General features: G+C 49.8%; 1 protein-coding gene across 2 annotated transcripts in view; it reads left to right on the top strand.

Moving 5' to 3' along the window:
• The first annotated feature begins 5,263 nt into the window (after nucleotides 1-5,263).
• Nucleotides 5,264-22,465, top strand: part of PODXL2 (podocalyxin like 2) — a 53,352-nt gene continuing 36,150 nt past the window's right edge. Inside the window, exons 1-2 of one of the 2 annotated variants that reach the window (XM_043886309.1) lie at nucleotides 5,264-5,420; nucleotides 10,553-10,831. In XM_043886309.1, the coding sequence (XP_043742244.1) occupies nucleotides 5,348-5,420; nucleotides 10,553-10,831 (352 nt within the window). In that variant the 5' untranslated portion in view covers nucleotides 5,264-5,347. The remainder of the gene's footprint in view (nucleotides 5,421-10,552; nucleotides 10,832-22,465) is intronic. The other variant, XM_043886310.1, reaches the window with a different exon arrangement.

The raw sequence follows: 22,465 nt of genomic DNA, 5'->3' as shown, positions 1-22,465 counted from the left end.
CCTGCATTTCTTATGCCTCCTGCATTAGCAGGTGGGTTCTTTACCACTAATGCCACTTGGGAGGACACACTGATGGTGTCCTTTGAAGCACGAAATGTTCTTCATTTCTTTGTCTCCTATATATATATATATATATATTTTTTTTTTTTTTCCTTCTTCTTCTTCTTTTAAGGCTTGTGCTTTTGGTATCATCTCAAAAACTATTGCCTAAGCCATGGTCATGGATATATACCCCCAAGTTTTGTTCTAGTAGATCACAGTTTTCTCTCTTACATTTAGGTCTTTGATCCATTTGGAGTACACTTTGTGTATGATGTGAGATGTGGGGGGGTTGTCTACCTTTCATTCTTCTGTTTGGATACCCACATGTCCCAGCACTGTATGTGGAAGAGACGGTTCTCTCTCCATGGATTGCCTTGGAACCCTGTCAGGTATATGACCATAAACGTGAGGGTTTATTTCTGAACTCTCCATTTTATTACAAGGATATGTTTACTTTGTTTTACTTTCTAAGATTGTTCCAGCTAATCTGGACCCCTTGAATTTCCATATGAATTTTGGAATCAGTTTATCAGTTTCTGCAAAGAAGTCAGCAAGAACTTTGATGAGGATTGCACCGAATCCATAGATCACTTTGGGGATTACTATTTTAACAATTTCAAGTCTTTTCATCCACCAGATGGGCTGTCCATCCACTTACACAGGTTTTCTTTAATGTATTTCAGCAATGTTGGTAGTTTTCAGAGGAGGTTTTGTATTTATTTTATAGACTTATTCCCAACTATTTAATATACTCTGATGGCCTTATAAATGGAATTTTCTTACTTCATTGCAATTTATATGTTCCTATTTCTGCTTTGTGACCCCATGGACTTCAGCCTGCCAGACTGCTCTGTCCATGGAATTCCCCAGGCAAGAATACTGGAGTGGGTTGCCATTCTTACAAGCTCAGAGGCTTAAAGTAACACAAACTTACTGTCTTAACAGTTTTGGGGGTCAGAAGTCTGAAATGGGTCTCACCGAGCTAAGATCAAGGTGTCAGCAGGGTTCTGGGTAGAAGTTCCTTTGCTTCCTCTTCCAGCTTCTAGAGGGCGCCTGCGTCCCTCAGCGCCTGGCCCCTTCCGCCATTTTCTAAAGCCAGAAACGGCATCACGGAGCTCTGCTTCCACGGTCATGTTTTCTCTTGACTCTGACTCTCCTTCCTCCCTCTTTGCTTTGTGAGAAGCCTCGTGATGACCCTGGGTCCATCTCAGTGATCCAGGATCATCTCCCATCCCACATCCTTAACTTAATGACCCCTGCAGAGTCCCCCTTCTCCCTGTGAGGGAATGTATTCGCAGGTGCTGGAGGTCAGGGATGTTCTTGGGGCCATGATTCTACTTATCAGACAGTGTACAGAATACACTGACTTTTATATATTGATCTTATATGCTGCTACCTTGGGGAACTCATTCATTAATTCTAATAGGTTTTTAGTGGATGAAAACTCAGGATTTTTTATGTGCAAGATTACATCATCTGTGAATGGCATAGTTTTGCTTCTTCCTTTCCACTCAGGATGCCTCTTATTTCATTTTCTTGCCTACCTGTCTGGCTAGAACCTCAGTGCTGTATGGAATTGAAGTGGCCACAGTGGACAGCCTTGTCTTGTTCCTGGTCACAGGGGAAAGCTTTCAGCCCCACCATTAAGCATGACGTTAGAGTTGGGGCTTTTGTAGATATTATTATCGGATTTAGGAAGGGTCCTTTCTATTCCTAGTTTCTAGAGGGTTTTTATCATGAAAGGGTACTGAATTATGTCAAATGCTTTTTCTGCAACTATTGAAGTGATCATGTGCGTTTTGGCTGTTTTTGATATGGTGTATAACATTAATTGATTTTCAGATGTTAAAATGACCTTGTATTCCTGAAATAAATCTCGCTGGTCATGGTATAAAACTTTTTTATACATTGCTGGATTTGGTTTGCTATTAATAGTAGTTAGTAGAGGGGTTTTGTATCTATGTTCATGAGAAATAGTGGTCTATGATTTTTTTTTTTTTTAGTTCTTGTAATGTCTATATCTGATTTTGGTTTCAGGGTAATACTGGCATCATATAATGAGTTTGAAAGTGTTCCCTGCTGTTCTAATTTTTGAAAGAGTTTATTAAGTATTGGTATTTTTCTGTTAATGTTTGGTGTTTATTTTTATACAGATGTATATCTCAATCAGGACTTCCCTGTAGCTCAAACTGTAAAGAATCTGCCTGTGATGCAGGACACCAGGGTTCAATCCCTGGGTCAGGAGGATCCTCTGGAGAAGGGAATGGCAATCCACTCCAGTATTCTTGCCTGGAGAATTCCATGGTCAGAGAAGCCTGGTGGGCTACAGTTCATGGGGTCACAAAGAGTTGGACCAACTGAGCAACTAAAACACACACACACACACACACCTCAATCACTTCCTTTATGCCTTTTGTGTTTGGTTAATTTTGTTTGTTTGGTTAATATATGACTTATATTATTTGTCAATATTTAAAGCAGCTTTTTAAATGATTAGATTTGATATTTCAGTTTAATTGGTGTGTATGATGACCTGAGTTCCATCCCTGGGTTGGGAAGCTCCCCTGAAGAAGGGAAAGGCTACCTACTCCAGTATTCTGGCCTGGAGAATTCCATGGACTGTATAGTCCATGGGGTTGCAAAGAATTGGACACGACTGAGTGACTTTCACTTTCACTTTTCGTGATGTGAAATATGGATCTAACTTTATATTTTCAAATATAATTGATATAGCACTATTTACTGAGTGACTATCTTCTTGCGAAGCTTCCTTTATAATACATTTTCACATATGCAGCAGTCTGTTTCTGATCCCTGTTTCATTTCATTGTTTCTGCATATATTACAGGTTCCTGAGATAAATCTCACTGGCTGTGGTATAAAACTTTTATATGTTGCTGGATTTAGTCTGCTATTAATAGTACTTCATAGAGTGGTTTTAATTACTATTTTAATTTCTATAAGTGTTTTGATAAAAATTTCCTTGGCTCTTGAGTATTTTCAACATAAATTTTTACATCAGTTTGTCAAATTCCACAAAATCTTCTCTACTAGGTGTTTTTATTGGCATTGCATTGAATTTATTGTTTAATCTGGTTAATTGATGTCTTTACAACATGGAGTTGTCCCATCCAGCAACAAGATACATTTCCCCCTTTCTTCTGGTGTCATATGAAGCTTCAGCATTCTCTTCACCTAGACTTTATATCTCTATTTGATTTATTCCTGGCTTTCAATAGTTGTTGTTGTGAATGGGATCTTTTCTCCTACTGTATCTTCTAATTGTTTATTGATATATTAAAACATTACTGATTTCCATGTTATTTTATACCCAGAAATCTTGCTGAAATCTTACTAGTTTTCAATTCGTCTGTCAGTCATCTTGAATTTTGTTAGGTATGGTTGCAGATCATTAGTTTTTCCAAATTTTTATCCCATTTTATTCCTTTATCATGCCTTACTGCATTGTCTATTACAGAATATTCAGTATTTATGGGGGTAATGATTGTCCTTTTCTTGTTCCTCACTTAATGGGAACTCTTCTGATGTTTCTTCATTAAGTATGATTGCTGTAGGTTTCTAGGCGATATCCTTTATTGAATTAAGGGGGTTTTCCTTTCCTTGCTTCTAGTTTTTGTTTGTTCCTTTTATCAGGAGTAGAGGCTAAGTGTCTGCACGCCATTGGGAGGTATTGGTCCTGCTGCGAGGCATGCAGGGTCTTAGTCTGCTGTGTGTGCTCAGTTGCTCTGTTGTGTCTGACTCTTTGCGACCCCTTGGACTGTAGCCCCCCAGGCTCCTCTGCCCATGGGATTTTCCAGGCAAGCATACTGGAGTGGCTTGCCATTTCCTTCTCCAGGTGATTTATCTTACAGACCCAGAGATCGAACCTGTGTCTTGCATCTCCTGCATTGGCAGAGGAATTCTTTACCACTGAGCCACCAGGGAAGCCCAACATATTTAGTACATTGCAGCCTTCACCTTGCTCGTATTTCTTCATGAAAGTTGCATCTCTGCTCTGTATGATTGGCTTAGGGCTTTTTAAATTGTTATTCCAACTTCATAAAGTGAATTGGGAAGTTTTCTAACTTTGCTCTGGAGTTTATTTGATGTGTCTTTTTTAGGAGGAGATTTTAATTATCTTTTATTTTTTCCCCATTGTTGCTTACCTTTTTCTACTACTTGAACAAGTCATTTGTTTTTTCCTTAAAGGTATACACTACAATTAGAGTTTAAATGTTAATAATATGTCATTTTGCTTATAATTTAAAAATCATCTTATTTGTAGTTTTGCTCTCCTTTTCATTTCTAGTGGTATTTACACTTAGGTCTTCTTTTCTCGATGCTAAAAGATTTGGCAGCTTCATCTTTCTCAGGCTTTTAGCCGTCAGTTCTACTGGGGTTTTCTTATTTCAACAATGTTGATTCCTCTGTGTACGTGCGTGTTAAAGCCTCTTACATCAGATACTTAATTCGCTTTCTTTCACTGTCTTCTAGTAGATTCTGTGGCTATAAACTCTGACCCGTTGGCTGCGCTCCGCGGATTTTGATATGCAGTGTTCTCAATTTATGAATAAACTATTAATAACATCATGGGACTTACACCTCCCAAGAGTTATTCAGAAAGGCGTGAGCCTGATGCTCCTGCTGCTGCTAAGTCGCTTCAGTCGTGTCCGACTCTGTGCGACCCCATTGACGGCAGCCCACCAGGCTCTGCCTTCCCTGGGATTCTCCAGGCAAGAATACTGGAGTGGCTTGCCATTTCTTTCTCCAATGCATCAAAGTGAAAGGGAAGTCGCTCAGTCGTGTCCGACTCTGCACAACCCCATGGACTGCAGTCTACCAGGCTCCTCGTCCATGGTATTCTCCAGGCAACAGTACTGGAATGGGGCGCCATTGCCTTCTCCAGAGCTTGGGTCGGGCAGTGCTCAACCCGCACGGAGTCCACCCGCGCGACCGAGGGATAACCCCCTCACAGAGCTAGAGGTCGGGCGCAGTCTCGCGAGCGCGGCCCTCAGCGCCGGGGCCACGCCCCGCGTTCGCGAGACTCGAGCGCCTGGCGGCCGCGGGCCTGTGAGGCGTGAGGTCTGAGGTGCGAGGCGCGGGCAGCGCGCTGGCTCCGCCCCCGACCTCCGCGACGTCGATTGGCCGGTGGCGGGGCGGAGGGGCGGGGCGCGCACGTGGCGGGGCGGGGCTGGGCGAGTGACGGCCTCGCGAGCCAATGGGCGCGCGCGCGCCGCCGCCGCTGCCGCCGCCGCCCGTGCGGCCCTGAGGCGCCCAGGCGGCTGCGGAGCGGCGACGCTGCACCATGGGTCGGTTGCTGAGGGCCGCGGGGTCGCAGCTGCCGCCGCTGCTGCCGCTACTGCTGCTGCTGGCCGGAGGTGAGCGGGCGACGGCCGGCGCGCGCTGGGCGGCTCCGCGCCAACAAAGAGCCGCGCGGCCGCGAGCGCTCTGGGCGCTTCTGAGGGCGGGGGGCGGGGGCGCCGGGCGGGCGTGTCTCTGCGACAAAGGGCCGCGCGCCCGGGCTGCGGTGACAGGCGCGGGGGGCGGCGCGTGTGGGGCGGCGACGGCAGGTGTGGGCGCGCGGGGGAAGCGGCGCGGGGGTCCGGGCCCGCGGCGGCTGGGCGGGCGCGGGGCGTGCCGGAGGGTGTGGGCACCTGTGTGTGCGCGCGGTCGGTCCCGCCGCGGCAGGCCTGGATGCTCCCCGCGCGCGGTCAGCTTGAGGCGGTCTGAGGTCCGTCCTCGGCTGGCTTGGGCTGGGGGGGCGGGGGGCGACCTCTGCAGAGAAACCGCTGCCCTGGGCACCGTGGTGCGGAATCCCGCCGCCCCGACTCAGCCAGCGGCCGCCTTCTGCAGCGGGGCGCAGGCATGGCCAAAGACCCAGGCGGTGCGCCCCGGACGTGGCCCCCGGGCCCCCCGTCCCTGTCCGCACCACGCCTCGAGTCCTCTCTGGAGGGCAGGGGCGGTTCAGCTATAGGCTCTGCCGGCCGGCTGCCTCTCAGAAGGCAGCCATCCCAGAACTGGTCCGCGGAATGTGTCAGGACCATGCCCAGCTGTTACCGTGCCCCTTCCTGCCAGCCGCGGGTTACCCCCTCGTCCCGCCGCCTCCGTTCGGGGGGCGCGCGAGTGCCCCCCCCCCCCCCCGTGCTGGTGCGTCTGTGTCCAGCAGGACGTCTCCCTTACAACGCTGTAGTGGGGACACGCCTGCCAGGACCGGGCGGCACTCTTTCTCTGACACACGCGCCAAGTGTGTGCGGTCGCGTTGGTGGTGCTGGACCATCTCTGTTTTAGCGGACAGTCCAGGGTCTGGGCCGTGTCACTGATGCTGCTGGGCAGCTTCGGATGGGTGTCTGCGGAGGACTTAGGGATCTCGGACTTCAGAGGTGCTGTTTAGGGAAAGGGAACCGAGAGAAGGACGCGGGCATCAAGAGCAGACGCAGGGGAGACAAAACATGGGGATTATCGAGACCTTGCTTTTTTCAGCCCCTGAGATACAAGCCTGCTTCCTGCGCCTCCTTTTCTGAATTCGTTTGGGTCAGATTTTCAGTTCTTTGAGGGCGATCCCTGGAATCCTTTTCATGCTTGTGTCTTTTTTGTTCTTTTGGTTGAGAGTGATGGAGGTAACAGAAGATTACAGGTGCTAGAGGGAAAAAAAGATCAGTGTATATCTGAAAGTTAAAATCTGGTAGAGTCTCAGGCAGATTAATTATTAAGTGCAAAAATAGTTTTACACGGAATGGGTAGGTCTCAGCTGCTATTTTGGTGGGCAAGTTTGAAAATAAATAACATCTCGTAATTATCTACTGCCAAGCTTTTGAAAAGATCAAGGTCTTTATAAAGGAAAAATAACCATTGTACGGAAAAATAGCTTCAAGAAAATGACACTGTTCACTGCAGAAGAAATCAAAAGCCAGATTCCACCTTTTCAAACACAGCTTTTCAGAAACATGATAAGAATCTTTTCTTAGTGGCTCGGTGGTAAAAGAATTTGTAAGGCAGGAAATGCAGGATATGTGGATTCGGTCCCTGGGTTGGAAAGATCCCCTGGAGAAGGAAATGGCAGTCAACTAGAGTATTCTTGCCTGAAAAATTCTATGGACAGAGGAGCCTGGCGGGCTACAGTCCGTGGGGTCGCATAGAGTTCGACATGGCTGAAGCAACCGCACTCACGCACACACTTTTTATTCCTGTCACACTGTTTGAAAAGATAGACCAGGATGAACCCTGGTTTCTCCGCAGGTGACAGATGGAAGGGGGGGCGGGGGGAATGAGGCACCCCTCAGTCAGGGAAATGGTTACAATCGACCTAGCAGATTCCTCAGACCACAGTGCTCTCTGCGCGGAGAGCTTCACCAACTAAAGGACTTCATCCCCAGAGGCAAGAAGTCAACAGGACAGACACAGGTTCCTGGCCATCAGGGCTGGCCTGGCGGCAGGACTGAGGCCTGCATGGCCATGACTCCTCTCCCCCTTACCTCCATTAGCCTCGGAGAGATAGCTGTCAGGTTGTGAAGAGGCACAGCACGTTTGATCCTCTGGTGGTTTCGTGGAGGGTAAATAAAATTCCAAGGATTCTTAACGAGAGTCCTGAAACACTGAAGTAGTGTCTCTCCCAGTAGGTAGATAAAGAGCTTCACCTCGCAGCCCTGGCAGAGACGGCTGCTCTGGTGCCCTGGGAACCTGTGCAGTTTTTGTTGCTTAATTACTACAGACATTTCTCATCAATTGAGTTTGTTCTTCCTGGAGTGCCTGAGTTTTTCCAGGTTACTGTCTTGTGGTATTTGGTTCCCCAAACCTGGGGAAGCCACATCTGAAAGTAGACCTATTGTATCAGCTGGTACCTTACCTTTACCTTACCGGTAAACCGGGCATTCCATTTTCCAAAGAGCACTTTCTCCCCCAAGGGCAGAGGCTGTCTGGTATTCACCTTTGTGTCTCTACTGTACCTGACACAGTAGGTGGCATAGAAGAGGAGCTGGGGGAGGGGTGGACTGCTTTCTTCTGAGCAGTGGAAGTCCCGTGCAGATGTTAACCTCCAGTAAGACGCTGCAGCGTACCTGAAACCAACGTTACCCGGTGTCGTTTCTGATTGACAGTATTGTATATTGTGATTAACTTAAAATTAGAAAATAAGTCTTACTTCAGTAGGGTTGATAGATGACCTACTTCCAGACACAAGGTCCAGACAGAAATGTAGATAAAGGGGCGTCTTGATGGTAGGTAGGGGCCACTTCGCTGACTTGAGGTCTTTCGGGACAGGACTCTGAGCCACCCTGTGCTTTGGGTTTCCGGTGGGGACCCTGAGCAGGGTGCTGGGAGGACAGGGTTTCTTCCGTCCAGCTCTGCCCTTACTCCCTAGATCCTGTGAGGCGTCGGGTCATGCCGGGTGCTCTCTGTCCTTACGTGTCCTTAGGAGGAAGGACACAAGAGCAGCTTCCCGATGTTTCCTCAGGGAGCATCCACTGGACCTTCTTGCGGGGAGAAGCCGGCTAATTACAGCGATTCCGTTACCTGATTATTTGACGTTAATCTCACTAGGCCTGTTATCTCTTCTGTAAAACAAAGGGTATTTCTTATTTTTTAAATTTATTTATTTTTAATTGAAGGGCAATTGGTTTACAGTATCCCTTTGGTTTCTACCAAACATCAGCATGAATCAGTCATAGGGAAAGGGTATGTCTTAATTTATTTGCTCGTTTACTCAAACACATCCTGAGCTCCTGTGATCCTTCAGAGACTGTCGAGGCCCGGTCACGACAGGTGAGCTCCGTGTTCGCCGCTGAGTGACGGGGGCTGTCCGGTGGTCTGTTGGAGTGACGTGTGCAGAGCCGGTGGTCATGGAGGGGGTGCAGCCTGGACCAGGGAGCTGGGGCGGCTGTTTGGAGCTGAGGCTGGAAGCAGGAGGAGGACTTAGGCGGATGGATGCAGGTGACCACGGGCGTCCCCTGCTTCTGGTTAAAGGCTGTTTGAGACTCTGATAACGTCTTGTTTCTTCCCTGTCTTTTTCCTTGAAGTCACATAGAATAACTGATCTTTGTTATTCACATCAGCCTTTTGTTTAAATGTGTTTGAAGACCCTGACCATTGTCGCTCTTAAACATTCTTTCTTCCTGGTTAAGAATGCCATGCTTCTCTGTTCTCCATAAAGGAGGAGACTGCTTCCATGAGTAGTCTGCAGTCTGCCCTTCAGAGTGCAGTCGCACACTGCGGCGGGCTGACCTCACCTGGTGGCCCCGCGTCCGGGGGCTTCCCCATCCTGCTCTGCAGATGGGCCGCCGAGGTGCGGAGGGGGATGGGGGGCAGATGCTGCCCTAGAGTCGCTCAGCCACAGGCCAGAGCCCCTGCCTGCCTTGCTCCACTGCAGCCGCCTGAGTCTGTTCGCAAGACCTGTGTGTCCTCCCATGCAAACGTGTTACTTTGTTCCGCCCCTTCCCTGTACCCCAGGCTGCTTAGATTCAAGTGCATCTGTGGGCCTCTTGTCTGTCCTGTCTCTCTCTGGACGCGTTTTTTGTTTCTGGTAGAACTTGCTTTTGAGTCTGAAACATCTGTCTTCCTTAGTGGCCATTTGTTGGGCTTAAGGCTTACTATTGCATAAGGTGCTTGTAAGCATTAAAATTTAGATAATGCTTGTGTGCTGTGCTTAATCAGTCGTGTCCGACTCTTTGTGGCCCACCAGACTCCTCTGTCCTTGGGGATTTTCCAGGCAAGAAAGCTAGAGTTAGGTTGCCGTGCCCTTCTCCAGGTGATTTTCCCAACTCAGGGACTGAACCCAGGTCTCCCTCATTGCAGGCTGATTCTTTACCATCTGAGCCACCAGGGAAGCCCAGATAGCACTTACGTGACTAAACATTTCCACAGACTGTTAAGTCATATCACAGTGCACTCCAAGCACAGAGCAGGAAATATATCCTGAAATTCCCTCTTTCTTGCATCATTGAATATTGGTCTTGGAAAAGAGAATTTGGAGGTCCTTTCACCCGCCTTCCTCATTTTTCAGATGAGGAGACTGAGGGCTGAAGACTTACAGCGAGTTAGTGATACTTCTGTAATTAGTATTGACATCATAGAACCAGCAAATAGGGGTGCTTCCTGTTTGCAGTGAATGGAAGTGAGAGAGAAGGAACAAAAAGATGCCCTTTATATTACTGTTTTTTGTTTTGTAAATTAGGATAGAGGGTCCAAGGTTCCAAACAGACCTGTCATTACCAGCCCGGGATGAATTTGACCTGTGACCACCTCACATGGTCTTAAAAACTGTGTGCCGCTGAAACACAGATCAAGTTCTTCATGCAGTTTTGGGAAGTGTTTGGCCTATGATAGGAGCCTGGGGAGCAGTGTCCATGCAGGGTCCGGGAAAGCGGGGCCCCTTCTGGCCTGCCCCCCAAGCCCACAGCCCTGGGCATCAGGAGTGTCTGCGAAGCCCCCACCATCGCCCTGGGCCCTTTGTCCTCGAAGGCGGGTCTCCACCCTGTGCCCTCTTCCCCCGTAACTCCCAGCTCTCCTGTCTGCGCAGGAGCGTCCCTGGGCATGCGTGCAGCCAGGTCCGAGGAGCCCGGCTCAGAGGGCCTCCCCTCCACCTCCCTGCTGGACCTCCTGCTGCCCACGGGCCTGGAGCCGCTGGACTCGGAGGAGCCGAGCGAGGCCGTGGGCCTGGGCGCTGGCCTGGGAGCCCCCGGCTCGGGCTTCCCCAGCGAGGAGAGTGAAGAGTCCCGCATCCTGCAGCCGCCGCAGTACTTCTGGGAGGAGGAGGACGCGCTCAACGAGTCCAGTCTGGGCCTGGGGCCCACCGCAGGTAGCGTGCCCTCTCCCCCCTGTGTTTCAGAAGCTCCGTCTGGTTATACTCTGGTGTGCTGGGTCCTCAGGGCTGTGCTCAGGCCGCCTCCCTTCGGTGCTTGGCCTTCTCGCGTCAGCAACTGCTCGATGCAGAGTGCAGGCTCTCGGCACGGGGGCTCAGCAGCTGTGGGTGCTGGGCTCTGGCGTGTGGCCTCCGAGGCCTCCCCCTCGGCCTGCGGGGTCCTCTCGGGCCAGGGCTGGAACCCTTGTCTCCCGCATTGGCAGGTGGATTCTGAACGGCTGGCCCACCAGGGACGCCCCCGTCTCTGGAGATGTGTGCTGATGGCTGCCGGGAGGCCGGGCACCATGCCCGACGGCCCTTGCCTGGCCCACGCCCCGCCCCTTCTCCGTCCTCACCTGCTCTCAGCCTCTGCTGCCCTTCAGAACCTCAGGCTAGGTCTCTGGACTCTGAGGGCCTTGCTGGCCCAAGAGACCCCTTTCCCTTTTGTAATATTCACGGCTGTGTAGTGACCTGTGTTCTGTGCTCGTATAGTTGAGTGTAACACTGGCAGCCCGTGAGACGAAGGGTGTGAAGCCCGTTCTGAACGTGAGAAAACCGAGGCTCAGAGAGGAGGACGTGGGCCTGGAGCCACAGAGCTGTTGGAGTGGTCCGTCTTAGTTCAGGCACCAGTCTGTCCAAGGCCTCGGTTTGGTGGGTTTCTTCCTCTTCTGTGCTGTGTGGTCTCTGTTGAAGGGTCCCTGGGGTCAGCAGACACCCTGTGCCCCGAGGTCTCTGAGCCCCACCAGGCGTTCCGAACGCCCTTCCCTGGCTCTTCCCTGGGGCTGGGCCGGGCTCAGTAGCACGTGGCTGCGGCTGATGAAGAGCAACAGGGCTCCCCGGCTGGCAGCCGCTGCCACTGTGCGGGGCTCTTGGCTGGTGCTGAGCACTCAGACTGGTGCTCAAGTGTGGGGCTGGGCATTACAGAATTTAGCCCTGGGTATTTTTTTAATAAATATATTTTGGGTTTGTGTTCTCGGATTACAAAAATAATACATGAAAAATACAGAAAACATGAGAAACACGAAAACAATCCAAAGAAGAAAACCTCCCCATGATGTCATGATGAAGAGATGATAACTACTAGTAGTTTGGGCTACATGCCTTTAGTCACTTTTATATGCAACATTGGAATCATTTTTTCCACTTAAGATACTTCTTAAATTTATTTCCACATTGTTAGCTATTCTTTTATAAGCTGGTTTTCAGTGACTCCGTAGTATTTTCTCAGGTAGCGCATCGTCCTCGGCATGGAGCGGTTCCCTGTTGCTGAATGTGCAGTTTCCAGTTTGTTTGTTTTATTTTGTCTGTGACCGTGCTGGGTCTTCATTGCAGTGTGTGGCCGTCTCATTGCAGCACCTCTTGCTGAAGAGGTACTTGTGGCACACGGGCTTAGTTCTTTGGCTTGTGGGATCATCCCAGACTGTGGATGGCACCCATGTCACATGCATGGGCAGATGGCTTATTAACCACTGGACCACCAGAGAAGCCCTAGTTTCCACTTGTGATGATGCTGCAAAAACCCGTATGTATCTTTGCACTTTTCTGGTTGTTCCTTGGGATAAACTTCTAGAGTCAAATTGCTAGGTCTAAAGATGTGTCAGTCAGCATCCCAGAAACAAAGTCATGCCCACATGGAGGCATCCAAGGAGGTTGTATTTTGGTGGGTTTGTTGTTGTTGTTGGAGGACACGTCCTGCCTCAGGTTTATTTGTACCAACGTCCAGGAGCACACCAGCCCCGTGCAGACAGCAGCCCGGGGGTCACATCAGTCCTCCTGTCCTCACACTGGCCTACAGCGGCCTGCAGTCTGCAGCCTGTGTGGGGGCCTGGGCGCCTTTGAGACAGCAGCAACCGTAGCTATGGTGCCTGGGCCTTGGTTTGAACCTTGGCCTGGGACTTCGGGACCCTTGGTGATGTGGGTACCAGTACGTTGCCGGGCTTCAGGTAAGCGGGGTAGGTGAGTCCCCTGAGTGTGCGCTGCCGCCCTTGGGGACCTGGTGCTCAGACTCCTTGGGCTCTTGGTGAGCCTCAGCAGGGACACTCATGGCCCGTGTCGTCTCGAGGCCTTCCCTGCTGTGCTCCTGGGCAGAGTGCGTGTTCCTCAGGAACTTGGGGTCCACCTTCTTAAGCGATTCGTGCTTCGTGACCAGGGTTTCTCGATGCTGTCTCTGTGCCAAGTTGGGGACGGTTTGTGTGTGGTGTGGTTCTTGGACTTGGCCGTGTCTGCAGATCCTGAAGCGCCTGGGAGCAGAGAGACCAGGGAGGGTCGTTCATAGACAGTGGGCTCACCAGGCGATCGGCATGGGCTGGCAACCCGGGGAGGCCAGGTCTCCTGCAGCAGGGTGCTCAGCGCCCACCCCGGGGACAAAGAAAGGCACAGGTGGCAGGAGCCTGTCGTGTGTGGGGAGGGATGGGGAGCAGCAGTGGGGCGACGGGGACGAGGGCGGGGTTCGGTGCTCGGGCTCCAGCTCCTCCGGGGACCCTGTTGCCGGCTGTGCTTCCCCAGCCTGTCGAGGGGTCTGGGTGGGGCTGCTAATGGTTCACGGGCTGGGTCCCCGGCGGCGGACGGGGTGGACCTGACGTGGACGTGCCTCTTCTGCAGGCTTGTGTCAGTGTGGCCAGGGCGGCCTCCAGAAAGGGCGCTCCGGTTTGCATGCCCATCAGGGGGAGTGAATGCCAGGTTCTGGACCTTCCCCATCACTGAATTCTCTGACTGGGAGAGCTTTGTCGGTTTGACACACAGAACTCTAATGGCTGGTAAGTTTTTACTGTGGGGCTTCTCTGGGGGCTCAGCAGTAAAGAATCCGCCTGCCAATGCAGATGCAGAGACGTGGGTTCAGTCCCTGGGTCAGGAAGATCCCCTGGAGGAGGAAATAACAACTCACTCCAGTATTTTTGCCTGGAAATTTCCTTGGACGGAGGAGCCTGGTGGAGTCCTTGAGGTCACAGGGTTGGACACGACTGAGTGACTATAAACAACAATGGGTTGTAGCTGAAATGTGTTTAAGTTAAAACACACACACCCTGAATGTATTATATAGTCTAGTTCTTTTTGATTTGAAGCACGTGCAATTAAGAGCAAACTTTGGAGTCAGGCAGAGTCCAAAGTTCCAGCCCTGTGATTTTGGGCAGGTGGCAATCTAAGCCTGTTTTCTCTGGAAGAAAATAGTATCACAGCATTGTGAGGTTTAAATGCAATAGTATATTTGAAGTGCTTAACACATGGTAATGTGTTATGAGATAACATGAAAATGTTAGCTATTATTATTACATTTCCATTTTTTTGAGGCTTGCTTATCACTGTATAAATCTTTATATAAAAGGGATACAAACTTAGTGTCTGACATAAAGTTTTTTCCAGTTTATTGCTTACTTTTTATTATAGTAATACTTGACATACATAGGTGAAAATCTTTAAGCTTTGACAGTCTTCCTTTTGAAATGTTCTTATGTGTTTTGTTTAGAAAAGCCTTTGTCTCTATGAGATAGATGCAGTTTTATTTCTTCTGTTCTTTTCCAGCTTAGGTTTTGCTTGTAACTATCTGCTGGCTGTCTTCTGCTCGGGCCAAGGTGTAAGTGCGGATGGAGCTTGCCCTGGTGGAGGGCTGTGGCCGCAGCAGCTGTGCTGCGCTCAGTCACATCCGACTCTCTGTGACCCCGTGGACTGTAGCCCGCCAGGCTCCTCTGTCCATGGGATTCTCCAGGCAAGAACACTGGAGTGGGCTGCTATGCCGTCTGCCAGGGGATCTTCCCGACCCAGGGATCAAACCCAGGTCTTCTGCATCGCGAGCAGATCCTTTACCAGCTGAGCTGCCCGGGAAGCCTGGCTGGGGCGGCGCTCTGGGTAGTCTGTCTTCTCCTCATTGAGTTGCACCCCGTGTCCTCCGTGGTGCTGTGAGGGGTCTTCCCTTTTGTCCAGACTCTTGGGGTTTTGGTGGGAGAAGAGCTCAGAGGGTCTGGGGAAGGAGCAGCTGTGCGCCTGGCCCGTCCTGGGGTAGCCGTGGGGTGGCGGGGCCTGACCAGCTCGGGTTGCTCTGCCCCCGCCTTCCCGCACGCATCTCCCTTCTGTTCTCTCACGTGGACTCTCTCCTCCCAGTGGCCTCCCGGGACTCAGTCACTGGCCGTCACTCAGAGTGACAGGTCCTCCCGCTGGCTGCACGCACTGTGATTCCTGGTCTGTGCTGCTCGCCCCAAACTGTGGGGAGACACCTGGCCGCTCGGGCCGGGACCGACGAGGGCTCCTTCCTTCCCCCCCCACCCCCGTCGCTCCGCGTGCCCATAGCTTTGTGCTGTCCCCAGCGTAGTCTCTTCTCTGTACGGCCAAGGAGGGCTCTGAAGGAAGGGGACCGTTGGGGTCCAGGCCACACGTCCCGGCTCTGCAGGAGACGCCCTTGCTGTCTGGTCCCTCCGTCCTGCCGTCAGCCCGCTTGGTGGATGTGAGACTGAGGACGCACAGGGTGCTCAGCGCCTTCCCAGGGTCACAGCCGCTGTGTGGCAGAGCTGTGTTGAGAGTCAGTGTCCGCTTACTGACCGTGCCGGCGGCACCCTCGCCCTATCCCACCTCTCCATTCCGGCCGCCTGTGGGCTGGGTCTTGCCTTAGCCCCTGGCCAGAGAGACTGCCCTGAGAGGCTCCTGCAGGGGCTGGGGCCTGCCCCTTTCCGTGCGGGTGGTGCCCTGGCCTGAGGGCTGCAGTGCAGCCTGTGTCCCCGCGCTGGGCCCCTGGCTGCATGGAGGGCACACCTAATCCTAATTCTTGCCCCAGAGGGGACATCTCTGTGCTGGCGCAGGCCCTGAGGTCAGTCTGCCGCTGTGTTCTCATGGCGCGGGGCTACACTCTGAGACCGTGACAGGCTGGTTTGTACCAGGCAGGTCCTGCCCTGAGAGCACGCCCTACCTAGGGTGGGCCCGTGTGTGCACTCCCCTTGCCCCCTGCTCCCAACCCGGAGAGTCAGAGGCTTCCTTCCAGGGTCTCCAGGAGGGGGGAGGGCGTCATTCATGGGGTGGCTGCTGAGGTCGGGGAGACACAGAGGCCTGCAGAGGGCTTGCCAGGGTGGGGAGTCTGCCCAGAGTTCAGGGCGAGCCTCACAGACCGCTCGTGCAACAGCAGCTTCGACGGCTGGCGGCCGTGCTGCAGGCCGTCCAGCCTCAGGGCTGTTTCAGTGGTGAGGGGGTTTACCCGCGAATCCAACTCTGCTAGGCAGCAAGTTGGGTGTTCTGGTGTGTTACCTCATTTAATCTTCACAGAAGCATTGAAGTATTTATTGTTATTCCCATTTGACCAGTGGACAAACTGAGGCTAGTGGAGTCTGGGTAACAGCCCAGCTAATAAGCGCAAGACCCAGAATGCACACCCTGGCTGTCAGACTCCAGACCTTGGCGCTCTCTCTCCTGTTGCCTCTCAGCTCAATGATTTTACTAGAGCCTGGCAGTAATGTCTTAGGTCTTGTGTAGGACTTGGCACTGTGTTTTCACAGTGCTTGCGCCTTGCGTAGTTCGCTGCAGTTCACAACCGCTCTGCGGGTCAGCGGGGCAGTAGGTGAGGCTGAGCCTGAGAGGTGGTGAGCTTCGTCCGAGGTCCGGCGGTGCGTGTGCAGCAGAGCCCAGTCTGTGGTCAGGGCCCCCTGAGCAGGCCTGCCCTGAGCCCTGCAATGGGGTGTGTCAAAGAGGGAACAGTGCATGGCTGTCCTGGGGCCCGGTTCTGCACCTCCTTTCTGGTCTGTTTGCCTGGAGGAGCTGGGCCTGCTCCGGGAGTGTCTTCGGGGGTCTGACGTCCCAGCCTGGCCCGTGATGAGGGCTGTGACCTTTCTAACCTTGGCTTCAGCCTCTTCGTCCTCAAGTGAGACCGTGGGAGTGATAGATTGAACTCTTATCCAGCTCTAAAATATTATGATTCCCTGACGTTTTGGGTGAAAAGACTGGTCTCAACAAAGAAGGGAAAAAAAGTAGAACGTACATCCCTGCCCTACCAGCGAATCAAGCCCGGCTGTAGCCCGATTAGTTAGTTCACGCACTACGTTCGTGACCAGGACTAGTTTCCCGGGTTACCTCCATCCCCAGACAGTCCTGCTGCCGCCCCACGCTTTAGTTTCCCAGTCTCCTTAACAAAGTTCTGTGCCTGTGGCTTTAATTTTCCTAGTGAGCAAGCTAATTAGTGTTCCACAGGATTACTCAGACTGGCATGTTCTAGGAGCCCAGCTCAGACAGGCTTACAGGCCTGTGTGCGAGGAGTGTGTGCTGGCCTGTGACCCCAGCACCCAGGGTCAGGACCTGCCTCAGCCCTCATGGTTAGCGTCCCTCCCTCGTCCTCACTCCTGGCTGGCTGCTGTGGTCGCTGAGTGAGGCTCCCAGCCGCTCTCGCTTAGCAAGCCCAGCGTGGGGAGAGCTCAGCTGGAGAAGACGCAGGGCAGCTCCTTGGTCTGGCCTTGTCTGGGTCTTGAGCCCCCCGAAGCCAGCGTAGGGCCCCGCACTCCTGGGCCAGGTAGGAGAGGGTGGGAGGGCCCCTCAAAGGAGGATCCAGGTGCCGTTGACAGAGGGGGACAGAATGATGCTCTTGACTGGGGGCGCCCCTGAGTGCTTAGCTCTCTAATCATTTTCACGTGGAATTCTCTTTTCTCTCATGGCAGCCTGACTAGTCTCATGTCTCGTCGTGGGGGAGATGGCTCGGGGAGGTTCCCAGGTGGTGGTGGCAGGGGCTCAGCCCTGCGGGCTCTGCTTCAGGACCCGCTCCTTCTCTGTGGCCGCTCCTTCCTCGCGATGCTTCAGTTGCCGCTGTCTGAAGTGAACTTGTGGACCCCAGGTCACCACAGCAGCTGTCTGCTGGGCCTGGAGGTGATTTCCGTGCCGCCGTCTTGGTGGGTCGTATCTGCTGTGCTGTGATTTGACCTTCCCGGCAGCTGCACACACCTCAGGCATGTTTCCTGACAGAAGCACTGCACCTAGATGCCAAAAGAAGAAAAGAAAAATGTGTCATGTTTTTGTTTTATACTAGTAATAAGTGTCCTTATGTGAAAGTCAGAAACAAGCAACAAGTTAAAAGAAAAGAACCAAGCGTCCATAACCTCATCATTAATCCAGAGTTAGTGAGTGGTAACATTTTAGTGCATTTCTTACTGGACTCTCTACCTATATAGATAATAGATAAAGTATGCTTCTGTGAAAAATGGCATTTGCGGGCACAGATCTTGCTGTTTCACTTGCCCACATCTTTCCAAGGCAGCAGACACAGCTCTCCAGCCTCAGCTTTGAGACTGAGTTAGCACCTCAAGTGTGGACGGGCTGGCTGCTTCAGTCAGCCTCCTGCCCTGTGAAAGCGGCATTGTGGCGTGAGCAGAGTGTCATGAGCATCCATAATTGCTTCCTTAGATTGTGTTCCTAGAAATAATAGCCTCAGGGTGTTTGTCTTTAAGGGGTTTCATGTGTGCTTCCCCTCCAAACTGCAGCCAGGTTTCCCTGCCATCGGTGTCAGGTGGAGTGCCTGTCCCCGCGGGCGCGGCGCCGGGTGTGGCGCTGAAATGTGCTCCTGTTGGTCAGGCTGCCAGTCCACGAGATTTGTCCCCTGGGCTGATTTACATTGCTGTGATGACTGTTGAGTCTGACCGTTAAAAAGTCGTGTTTAATTATACGGAAGCCTTCTTTGCTTGCATGTCTGTTCTACACAGACCTTTTGTGAGTTTTGTGAATGTTTCTGTATTAATACTCCGTTGAATAACTCGCTTTAGTGTTGCACTCAGGGGACAGTTTTCAGTGATTTGGCATTAACCTGAAGGGACATTTAAAGTGATCTTTCAAGGCTACTGGCTCTGATGCTGGTTTTAGTTCCTTGTCTTAAATGGAGGAATCAGTTCATTACTGTTTGAGCTGAGACTGGAGGTCACATGAGAGGATGGCTTACCCTGGAAGGCGGAGATAAAGTTCAGTGCAACCTTGATAAACAGGAAAGAGACCTACACAGCTAGAGTGAAGTATTAGGGGGAAAAGTATACAGCATGATCTTTTTAGGGAAAGCACCGTAGTGAGATTAAGGGGGGAAAAGGCCTGGATGAAGCTTATGTGCTGTGATAAAGTCAAACTGTGTGTGAGTCAGGAAATCTTCCTTTACATTTTGTGTTAGTTAGCCTCCAGTTAATGAATTTTGGTCAGTTTCTAAGTTTTTTTCACCAAATATTTATTTTGGTGTGCACTCTTTTTTATTTGAGCATTTTTTATTTTGGAATATGGCTGATAAGCAATGTTGTGATAGTTTCAGATGGACAGCAAAAGACCCAGTCATACACACACATGTAGCCATTCTCCCCAAAACTCCCCTCCCATCCAGGCTGCCACATAACATTGAACAAAGTTCCCTGAACTCTACAGGAGGTCCTTATTGGTTTTCCATTTTAAATACAGCAGTGAGTACCTGTCATCCCACACTACCTTAGATGTCCCTCTCCCCCACATCTTTCCCCACTGGTAACCATAAGTTTCTTTTCTAAGTTGGTGAGTGTGTTTCTGTTCTACAAATAGGTTCATTTGTATCATTTCTTTTCAGATTCTGAATGTGAGAGATACCATGGTATTGCTCTTTCTGGTACTGACTTAAGTTCACTCAGTATGACAGTCTCTGGGTCCATCCATGTTGCTGCAGACGGCATTAGTTTGTTCTTTTTGTGGCTGAGTGACATTCCATTTGTATATATGAACCACATGTTCTTCGTCCTCTCCTCTGTCAATGGACATTCAGGTGACTTCCATGTCATGGCTGTTTTTAACAATGCTGCGGTGAACGTGGGGTGTATGTGTCCTTTCAGATCACGTTCTTCTTGGATATGTTCCCAGGAGTGGGGTTGCAGGGTCATATGGTAGCTCTGTTTTTAGTTTTTATTAAGGAATCTCCACAGTGGCTGTACCAGTTTACATTCCCACCATTGTAGGAGGGTTCTCATCTCTTCACATCCTCTCCAGCATTTCTTTGTGGATTTTCTTTTAAGAGTGTTTGAAAGCTTGTCAGAAATCACTTATCAGTTTACAAAATTCCACTTACAATTCAGTGCAATTCAAGAAAAGGTTTGAGCAACCATGTTTATCTGGTGGTTTTGGCATCCCTGTACATAGGGTGACTCACGACCTCTGAGAATCAATGAATCTTTATTATTCTTCTTTGGTACAGTTAAATTCATTTATTTGTTATGACTGCACTGGGTCTTCATTGATGCACATGTGCTGCAGCGGTTACAGCTCGGGGGCTCCCCGGTGTGGGCTCTGTAGTTGTGGCGCACAGGCTTCATGGCCCCACAGCACGTGGGGGTCTTATTTCCCAGATCAGGAATGGAGCCCGTGTCCCTTGCATTGGCAGGCATGTTCTTAACCCCTGTGTTACCAGGGAAGTCCCCTGTTTGTGGATTTTTTTATGATAATAAGTCTGACTGGTGCGAGGTGACACCTTGTTTTGAGTTTTGATTTGATTTCTCTGACATCAGTGTTGAGCCTCTTTTCATGTGGCTCTTGACCATCTGTATGTCTTGTTTGGAGAAACATCCATTTAGGTCTTCTAACCATTTTTTGATTTGGTGGGTTGTTTGGATGATATTAAGCCTCACAAGCTGTTTGTAAATTTTGGAGACTCATCCCGTCAGTCATGTCATTTACAATTATTTTGTCCCATTCTGTGGGATGTCTTTTTGTTTTGTTTATGGTTTCCTCTGCTGTGCAGAAGCTTTTGAGCTTAATGAGGTCCCATTTGTTTATTTTTGTTTTTATTTCCATTATTTGGGAGCCAGATTGGAAAAGATGTTAAGATTTATGTCAGAGAGTGTTCTGCCTATGTTTTCCTCTAGGAGTTGTAGTGTCTGGTCTCACATTTAGGTCTTTAGTCCATTTTGAGCTGCTTTTTTGTGTATAATGTTAAACAATGATGTAATTTTATATTTTTACATATAGCTGTCCAGTTTTCCCAGCACTTTTTGTTGAAGAGACTGGTATAGCCTTGCCTCCTTTGTCATGCATTAACTGACCATAAATGCATGGGTTTACTTCTGGGCTTTCCATTTTGTTCCATTCATCAATATTTCTATTTTTATGCCAGTTCCATGCTAATTTTTTTAATTTATCTTTATTGGAAGCTAATTACTTTACAATATTGTAGTGGTTTTGCCATACATTGACATGAAACAGCCATGGGTGTACATGTGTCTCCCATCCTGAAACCCCCTCCCACCTCCCTCCCCATATCATCCCTCTGGGTCATCCCAGTGCACCAGCCCTGATTAACGCATATATATGGAATTTAGAAAGATGGTAATGATAACCGTATATGCGAGACAGCAAAAGAGACACAGATGTATAGAACAGTCTTTTGGACTCTGTGGGAGGAGGCGAGGGTGGGATAGTTTGAGAGAATAGCATTGAAAAATCATATGTGAAACAGATCGCCAGTCCAGCGTCGATCCATGCTAGTTTTTAAAAATGTATTCTTTATTTACGTAATTTTGGCTGCACTAGGGCTTTGTTACTGTGTGTGGGCTCTCTCTGGCTGTGGCGAGTGGGGGCTACTCTCTAATGCACCGCATGGACTACTCATTGTGGTGGCTTCTCGTAGCGTGGGCTCTCGGCAAGCAGGCTTCCGTAGTTGGAGCACGTGGGCTCAGTAGTTGTGGCGTGTAGGCCTAGTTGCCCTGTGGAATGTGGGATATTCGCAGACCAGGGATCAAATTCATGTCCCCTGCTTTGGCAAGTGGATTCTTAACCACTGGACCACCAAGGAAGTCCCTACCATACCACTTTGATGACTATGGCTTTGTAGTATAGTCTGAAGTCAGGGACCCTAATTTCCTCCTGCTCTGTTTTTTCCCCAAGATTGCTTTGAGTCCTCAAGCTCTTTGTGTCCTATACAGATTTTAAGATTTTTGTTCTAGTTTTGTGAAAATTGACATTGGTAATTTGACAGGATTTGCATTGAATCTGTAGATTGCCTTGTGTAATATAGTCATTTTGACAATATTGATTCTTCAAATCCACAAACATGGTATATCGTTCCATCAGCCTGTATCTTTGATTTCTTTCATCAGCATCTTACAGTTTTCAGAGTACAGGTTTTTTTGTCTCCTTAGGTAATTTATTTCTAGGTAGTTTAGTTTTTTTGATGCAGTGGCAGATGGATTGTTTCTTAAATCTCTCTTTCTGATCTGTGTTCTTAGTATAAAGAAATGCAGAAGATTGCTGTGTATTTTGTAACCTGCAACTTTACAAAATCATTGATGCGCTCCAGTAGTTTTCTGGTAGCATCTTTAGGATTTTTTATGTATAGTATCATGTCATCTACAAACAGTGACAGTTTAACTTCTTTTCCGCTTTGGATTCCTTTATTAGGTTCATACAAAAGTAATTGCACTTTTAGACTGTGACTTTTAAATTATAATAACTAGGCTCAAATCCATCTTTATTAATCAAAATAGGAACAATTACAGTCAACACATTTTTGCCAATGAGACATGTTTGTTTATTCCTGTAGCATAAAAATCTGTGCTTCAGGATTTGATGAACTCTTGGAAAGTATTTTCTGCTTCCTCCTGGTTCTAGAACAGGTGTTTTTCCCTGCACTAAGTTGTTGAGATG

The sequence above is a fragment of the Cervus elaphus genome, chromosome 24 (assembly GCF_910594005.1).
Source record: "Cervus elaphus chromosome 24, mCerEla1.1, whole genome shotgun sequence".
Classification (NCBI taxonomy): Eukaryota; Metazoa; Chordata; class Mammalia; order Artiodactyla; family Cervidae; genus Cervus; species Cervus elaphus.
The sequence above is the reverse complement of the archived record's forward strand: the minus strand, read 5'-3'. Positions and strand labels throughout refer to the sequence as shown.